This window comes from Myotis davidii, unplaced genomic scaffold, assembly GCF_000327345.1.
Source record: "Myotis davidii unplaced genomic scaffold, ASM32734v1 scaffold143, whole genome shotgun sequence".
NCBI lineage: Eukaryota > Metazoa > Chordata > Mammalia > Chiroptera > Vespertilionidae > Myotis > Myotis davidii.
In genome coordinates, this window is record NW_006294876.1 from 1,862,520 (window position 1) to 1,871,094 (window position 8,575).

The window sequence follows — 8,575 nt, forward strand, 5'->3', positions numbered from 1 at the left end:
TGTCATTGCCCAGGGAGATCGGCCACTGCAGCACAGCAGGTCACTGCTGCCCCCTGTCAAGACATGTGTTCCTCACAAGAAGCCAAAACTGTTCAGCACAGAGTGATTTAAAGAATGTCCCTCTGTGGTCCTAGACTTTGTCAGAGAGATGCCATTTCTCGTGTCCCCGTTCCCTGGCCTAAATGGGCATTGCCTGTGTTCCGCATTCTGTGCAGAGGCTGCCTGAAAGCCTGTCTTGTTTTCTGGGTGCTGTGCTTCTACTTGCTTCCTGATCTAACCCTAACACTGACTCTTGTCCGCAGTGCAAGGAAGGCGGCTTCCCCCAGGACCTGTGGTTGGGCGTCAGTGCAGACGCTGTCTCCGTCTACAAGCGTGGGGAGGGGAGACCCTTAGAAGTCTTCCAGTATGAACACATCCTCTCTTTTGGGGCCCCCCTGGCCAACACGTACAAGATCGTGGTGGATGAGCGGGAGCTGCTCTTTGAAACCAGCGAGGTAAGAGGCAAACGATGGCCTTGAAAAAATAGAAAAACAATGCGCCATTTCCTGATGCCTTTGACCAAGTAGTTTTATTTGAGTATTTCTTACTAAGGCATGGGAAAGCACAGTGTGATGGTCCCTACCCAGCTTCAGGTTCCTCCCAGGCTGAAATCTGATAATCCCAAATTTCTTCTGTATACCTCTGCAACAGAGAAACCTGGTTCCCTTGTATCAGGGAGGAAAGGAAGAGAGAGAGAAATGATACGGATGTTCAAGAAGAAAAAACATCGTTTGGCGATAGTCTTGTGAAGATTAGTAGATGCTGATGGCAGCGAGTAAGAGCAGTAACACTCGGCTCTGGTGTCCACGGAGCAGGAGCAAGGCAGGGATGTGGCCATCCTGGGCAGAGCTAATTCTGGCTCACAGAGTCATCAAAAATGCCTGAAATATGTGTGCTGTCCGCTCCAAAGCTTACACTGTAATAATAATGATGGTACAAGAAGCCTGTTGAAGTCTCCACATAGGGAGCTGCCTACAAGTGGAGGCAGGGAATGGAGATGAATCTCCGCTGCCAGTCTGGCTGTTAAGTGCTGGGAGGGAGGGGAGTGCTTGAAGGAGCAGTCAGGCCAAGTATGTGGTACAGGAGCTAGATGAGGCCAACTGAGATGGAGAGAGGTCGGGGGCCGTTGCCTAGACTGTCTTGGGTGCCAGGCTGCAGGGTTTGGTCGACTCCAGTGGACAGCAGGGAACTGTGCTGAGGTCTTTGTGCATGAAGTAAGGACAGCGATGACAAGCAGCGATGTGGGATGGGGTTGGTTGGCAGGAAAGAGAGAACCGGGAAGTGGAAGCCAGTGAGGATGTCTCAGCAGGGATCCAGGCCAGCCATGAGAAACGATGGGCCAAAGGGGGTGGGAGGAGCTAATTCGAGCTCGCACAGGCATGGAGCAGAGCTGGACGCCTGCCGCTCTCTGCCCGACCCTTGGAGTCTCAGTTCTGTCTCCTCAGTTGCACCATGAGGCGTTGACTCGAACTATACGGTGCAGTCTTTCACAGCCATGACTGCGGGCTCTGTCGTTTACCCTTACTTTAAGTGGGTAGAGAAAGCCCAGCCCTGGTGATACCAACTTTAGCATCATCAGGTTTATTTATTTGTTTTTAATGTGCAAAGTCCGACGATTTCACATTAAGCAAAATTGTCGTTTTTGCCTGCAAGAACCACCAGGTGGTGCACACTGTTTGGAAAAGCCACAGTTCCCCTGCTCCCTGACTAGGAATAGGTAAAAGCAGGTAAACTTGTGGCTTCATACAAAACTCGAGCTGTGGATTTGCACAGCAGGCTGGTGGTGGCTTTTCCGGGGAGGACGTGTGGTTGTTGGGCTGGGCCCGCTGGCCCGGCAGAGACTGGTGACCCTGTGCCGATCTGCTTCCCGGGCAGGTGGTGGACGTGGCCAAGCTCATGAAAGCCTACATCAGCATGATCGTGAAGAAGCGCTACAGCACCTCACGCTCCGTCAGCAGCCAGGGCAGCTCCAGGTGAACCCAGGCGGGAGTCTGTGTGTCTTCAGTCTCTGAACATGCCCCCCTCTGGCCTGGGCCGGTCCCTGCGTGCCAAGCCCAGGGCAGAGGTGCCAGGCCCTCTGGAAGCCTCCGGAAGGAAGGTGTCTCCGAGGGACCTTTCGCCCCATCCACTTCAGTGATCATGTATGAAGCTGTCAACCTTAACCCGATTTCCAAAGCTTTACTACTCTTAGATGACATATGCCTTAACAAAGAGCGAGGAAACATACCCACGTCGCCGCCAAAGCAGCCAGAAGTGCCTTAACTTGTGGAGCAACACTCATGGACCTTCACTGTGCTACTGAGGGGAATGCTCCCCGCCTTGTTGGGGAGACTGGCAAAGCTTGGAAGTGGGGGGGCATTTATCCATCAACTATGCACTAACCTCCCCGCCTGATTTCCCGACTTTGAGGGAAGGTGAGGGAGTGGGGAGGGGGACGGGGAGCACAAGGGGACAGTGTATTTTAGTCGGAGTGCTGCTGGCAGCCTTCCTGGAAGACGCGTATTAACTTTTTTTTCTTTGTTTCATCTTTTAAGTATATGTGCTTGCTTGTGCATGCATGTGTTCATAAACCCATCACTTTAATCATTGTCTCAAGAGTATTAAAAGCAAAGGGAAGAAGGAAGTGCAATGGTGTAAACAGTCTGTCTGTATATTTTAATAGTTCAGAGTTATAGTCTCCAATTGTTACTTTATAAGGTGGTGATATTAACAGACCGAATCCCGGATTTCCCCCTGTTTTTGCTATATTTCGAAAGCCGCATTTGGACTCAGTTTTGTTATTCATGTAGCAAAGTCTGCATTCTGTGTCTGCTGTGTTATAAACAGATATGCAGCCTGCAGATAACTATTTATAAACCACTCTTAAACAGCTGGCTCTAGGGCTGTTTTTAGAACTATATGAAGTCTTTTTGGAGTCTTGAGTTTCTAAAAGATTTAAGTTAAAAAATGTTTCTTTGAAAGTTTGCTCATATGGCTCCGGGTAGATCACATATAACCACGTGGAATACGGGGAGAAGTGCTGTACTCCCCAGAGGTGAACTACGTGTGCAAGTCTTTAAGGCAGTGGTTCTCAACCTTCCTAATGCCGCAACCCTTTAATACAGTTCTTCATGTTGTGGTGACCCCCAATTTCATTGTTACAAATTGAACATAATTAAAGCATAATGATTAATCACAAAAACAATATGTAGTTATATATGTGTTTTCCAATGGTCTTAGGCGACCCCTGTGAAAGGGTCGTTTGACCCCCAAAGGGGTCGCGACCCACAGGTTGAGAGCCGCTTCTTTAAAGGACCGTGACATTAAATGCTGAGGCTTTACTATAATGACAAATTTTATCTCAAGTTTATAATGGTGGTCTGAAAAGGCGCCTGTAAATAAATCAGCATTTGTGACCAGAAGAAAAATAATCTGGTCTTGGACTTTTATTTTCATATGGAAAAGTTGTAAAGCCTTAGGCCAACTAAGTCTACCCACAAAGAAAAAAATAATGCCTTATCCCTCACGGACAGCCATGTGAAAGTGAAATCATCGTTTGTTGGCTACAAGAAAGTCTGACAATAAAAGATATTAGCTAATGGACAGTGTGCTTTCTTTATCCGAGCGGCTCTCAATTCATATGGGATCTTTTTTGTTGTTGTTGGTTTGGGGTTTAAGGCTTTGGGCTTCAGGGTGTTTCATGCCCTTGGTCACTGGTCTGAAAACAGACATGTAGATGTCTCGACTGCTCTTGTAGGCACGGAGCATGACTCCAAGAAAGCTGAGAAGGTAAAAGCAGGGTTCGAGGAAATCACAGGTGAAGGGCGGTGGACCTTGAGCTGGTCTGGCAATATGGCAAAGGAAAAGGAGGGCCCCAAAGGAGGACAAGCACAGGTGTGGAGTTGGAGATGGCATGCAGCAGGAGTCAGGGCCATGCTGCAGTTCCGTTGCCCTGGCCCCAAGTAGCATCTTCATTGATCTCACATGATTCCACCTTTGTGCCCCTCAGCCCCCCATAAATGCTATTCTCCATAGACCAGATGCCCAAAGGGATCTTTACTAGTATAAAACACAAATCCAAATATATGCCTCTCCTACTCAGACCTATTACTCTCTCCCCAAAATGGTAATCTGTACTACAGTACCCTGTGTTTTCTGCCCTGGCTGCCTCGACCCTGGTTTCCTGCCACTCCACCTCCCTCCTATTTCAGCCAAACTGACTGACTCAACAGCACACACTGTCATTTCATCCTTTATTTTATCAGCCCCCCCCAAAACTGGGTATTAGCTGCCCAGCAGTGAGGATGCTAACTGATGTCTCCTGGTGAAACCCGGCGTCTGTATTCAAGAAGTCGAGAGCGGTAATTCCCCGGAAGGTGGAGCTCCGGCCGCGATGCACTGGTGAGGGTTCATCAGGGTTTCTCTAGGGGGAAATAAATCCTCCTGCTTCGTGGTGTTTGCTGGTTTCCGTGGTGTCAGTATTCCCGCCGTGGCTCATTTCAAGCTCCAAGGAGACGTCAGTGTGTGCAGAGTTGGAACAAGATGCGTGGTCGGACCTATTGCTGGAGGGAGCTTGGCCCTACACCACGGAAAGGTGGCACCAATAAGTAATTTTTCAATTAAAACAAAAAGTCATCTTCAGAAGGAAATGTCTTAAGTAAAAAACCTCAGAAGTGAAAAAGACACTCATAAAGCTTTAAGTACTTTGAGTGGGGAGGAAAGTTACATGAGAAAATTGAAGAGGTTTCAAAGTATATATTTTGTCCCTATCTTTAGTTTTCCCAGGGACTTTGTTTTCTCTTTCAAGTAATAACAGGATTATAGTTGATTTGCAGTTTGAGACATAAACAGGGTCTGTTACCCCTGAGGCACCCAGATGTTTGCTTGGTGGGAACCAGTTGCCTGATTAGAGTTCTCATGATTCCTCATGACGCGCCAGAAAAGAAAACGAGTCATTTCTGTAACTTTGATCTCTTGGGGGAATTGTTCTCCATACGTTTACTTTATAACTTGACACTGAAATTGAATAGGCCTCGTTATTAGAGATAACCCCAAGGATCAACACCAACCATAGCCATTTAACTCTTGCTACATACTTACTAAATTCTTGCTGTTCAGATATTTAAAATATATATTTCTGTGGAGTTTGCAAATGAACCATAAGAACTGTCTTAAGTTGTTTAGAGCCTCGTTGAGGGTAAAAGATAAAAATATATGGAACTAGAAGTTGATTGTATCATAGCAAGACAGCAAGGAGGAGAGTTTTCAAAGGAGAATACTGCGCTAAAAAGGAAAAAACAAAACAAAACATAAATGCAGATTTGCAGTGAGAGCACATGCCAGTGGCACAACTGAATGAAGAAAATCCATGAGGCAAAAATGAGCAGAGTGTGGATTCCTAAGTATGACTTCTGACATTGTCATGTGTTTTCCTTTGACCATCTCCATTGTGGCCAACGGCATCATGACCATTTCTTCAGCACACATTGTTTCAGGCTGTCCCAGGGGTGGTATGACCATCATTTCATTGTATCCTCACAGTAAGCATGATGTAGGTGCTAACCTATTGTTCACAGCTTTCTGAGATTTAGAAAATTTAACTTACTGTAACAGCTTTGCTGTGTAACAAATCACTCAAAAATTCAGTGGCTAAAGCAACAAACATGTTAATTCTCTAGGTTGTCTATTTGAGCTGGGCTCAGCCGGGCATTCAGCTCCAGTTCAGCTGCGGCCAGGTCAACTGTGTTGACCTTGACGTGGCTTTCTCATGTGTCTAGGGCCCCAGATCAGATGGCTGAGCTCTGTTCCATGTGGTCTCTCATCCTCCAGTTAGCTAGCCTTTTTAAATTAAAAAAATAAGTAAATAAATGCAAATAAAAACCAACGTATTTCTACATAGCAGCAACAACCAATTATAATTTTTTAAATGATACCTTTGAGAATGTTATAAAAAAACATTTAATATCTAAGAGAAGATCTGAAGAAACAAGGTTTGTCTGATGTCAAAGCCCATGACATCTCCTGTATGCTTCAGTCGGAACTAAGATGTAAACTGATCTGCAAAAGCAATTGAAATGAAATGAAACAAAAAATACTATGATACAAATGTCAGCTCCTCATAAAAACAAAAATATGATGCCTGGCTGGCATGGCTCCGTGGTTGAGCGTTAACCTATGAACCAGGAGGTCACAGCTTGATTCCCGGTTGGTGCACATGCCTGGGTTGCGGGCTCCATCCCCAGAGTGGGGTGTGCAGGAGGCAGCCAATCAATGATTCTTTCTCTTCATTGATGTTTCTATCTCTCCCTTCCTTTCTGAAATCAATAAAAATATTTAAAAACCCACACAAACAAAAATATGTTGCCACTTAAAGGAAATGGGTTTATAACCCAACTTATTTGTTACCCGGCTGATGACATATAGCTTCTAAGTTCATGGATCTTCCTCTTCAATGACACTGAGTGTAAAATGTAGTAAAAAAAATAACTTCTAAAATAAAACAAAATGCAGCCCTTTGTGACAGAAAGAAAGCCCCATTTGTGGGCGAGTAAAGAGCTTCTGCCGGAAATGTTTATTTCGTATTTTAAACCATCTGGCCTTCTGCTTGGTAGAGTCATGAATTTTTTAAAAGCAAATTTCTGCTGCTATTCACCCAGAGCTCGCTACTTGGAATCACCCATGTGAGAAACACATCGATCGCAAAATGATACCTGACATTAAAGGCACTTCTCTCTCCCCTGATTCTGTGCAGTGACTGTCATCCAGGCCTCAGCTTTACTGGCACCTCTCCAGAAAGGACCTCCACACCCTCAAATATAAAACAGCTAGTCTTTATCGCATCCCCACGTTTGCCACTGAGTGATGTTTCTTGTTTGTTCAATTGTCTATTGTTAAGCCTTTCCCAGTGGAAACATAAGCTGGGTGAGAGCAGAAATCTTTTTGTATGGATTACTGTCACTCTTAACTAGAACTGTGTCTGAACATAGTAGGTACCAGTGATTTCTTCTTAAATAAGTGGAGGAGTAAATGATTTTCAATTTGTCGGCCACCCCAGCTGAGATTTCCCTAGAGCAGGGGCGGGCAAACTTTTTGACTCGAGGGCCACAATGGGTTCTTAAACTGGACCGGAGGGCCGGAACAAAAGCATGGATGGAATGTTTGTGTGAACTAATATAAATTCAAAGTAAACATCATTACATAAAAGGGTACGGTCTTTTTTTTTTTTTTTTAGTTTTATTCATTTCAAACGGGCCAGATCCAGCCCGCGGGCCGTAGTTTGCCCACGGCTGCCCTAGAGAATAGAGGTTAACTGCTGATGCTTTGGGAAGTGCGATTCCTGGGCAGCAAGGGTAGGAAGCTATGCGAAGTGATGTATTTCCATGCCAGCCACTGCTTTGAGTCCCAGTCCAGTGGCTCAGCAGGAGCATGTGTGTGGCCACATGGGATATCTCTACACAGGCTGTGGTGAAGTCCCACCTCTGAGCAGTCCTCCAGAGAGGAAAGAAACGAAATTTCTCTTCCTAGCTTGGTCCGGTCTCCTGTTTCCCATTGGTTGAATTTCACTATGTGAGATTTCACATTTTCACATCATCTGGTGCCTTTAAAGGCCACGTAGCTACGAAGCCATGTCCCACACTGTGGCCAGCTGAATAACGGCCCCCAAAGATTTGAATGTTACCTTGTTTGGCAATAGAGACTTTGCAGATGTGATCAAATTGAGGATTTTGAAATTAGCCTGGATTATCCATGTGGGACCAATGGGATCACATTATAAGAGAGACAGAAGATCTCTCATAGTAGGAGATGTTACAAAATAAAGGTTGCAAAGGGGCTACAAGCCAAGGACTGCTGGCGCCTCAAAGTTGGGAGAGGCATGGGATGTATTCTCCCTGTAAACCCTCAGAAGGAACCAGCCCTGCTGACACCTTCCTTTTAGCCCTGTGAGACTCTTTGCAGACTTCTGATCTCCAGAACTGGAAGAAAATACACTTAGGTTGTTTTCACCGACTGAGTTTGTGGTAACTTGGTGGAGCAACAGTAGGAAATTAATGCCCACATCCTGTAGGGGAGCATTTCCTTTAAGTCTGTGGCAGGTGGATCCAGAGACACCACATACACAGCCTGACTTCTCAAGGGTGGAACGCTACAGACCTACAGGGAGTCGGCCAGCCTTCTTGGCCCTGAGAGCCTGGGAACCGTGAGGCCAGAAAACCTGAGCAGGTCTGCAAGGTGTGCATAGTACAGAGGCCCATACTCAAAATGACTGCTCAGCCCTGACCGAGTGGCTCAGTTGGTTGGAACATCATCCCCTACACCAAAAGTTTGCAGGTTTCGATTCTAGGTCAGGGAACATACCTAGGTTGAGTTCAATGCCTGGCTGGTTGAAGATTAGAAAAATTTCATGCATCAGGCTTCTAGTATGTATATAAATTCTTTGGTTAATCTCTTCCTGGCCCCTCCCTCTGACATACATCCGTCTGTTGCATGTTTCAATGTCTCTGGATCCGTTTTGTTCATTAAATTCCACATATGAGTTAGATCATGTGATACTTATCTT

General features: G+C 45.8%; 1 protein-coding gene across 1 annotated transcript in view; it reads left to right on the plus strand.

Moving 5' to 3' along the window:
* MYO10 (myosin X) overlaps positions 1 to 2,938 on the plus strand; it is a 210,158-nt gene extending 207,220 nt beyond the window's left edge. The window contains 2 exon segments of the mRNA XM_006769445.2: positions 303 to 494; positions 1,915 to 2,938. Coding sequence (XP_006769508.1) covers positions 303 to 494; positions 1,915 to 2,016 — 294 coding nt within the window. The 3' untranslated portion in view covers positions 2,017 to 2,938.
* Positions 2,939 to 8,575: the final 5,637 nt, after the last annotated feature.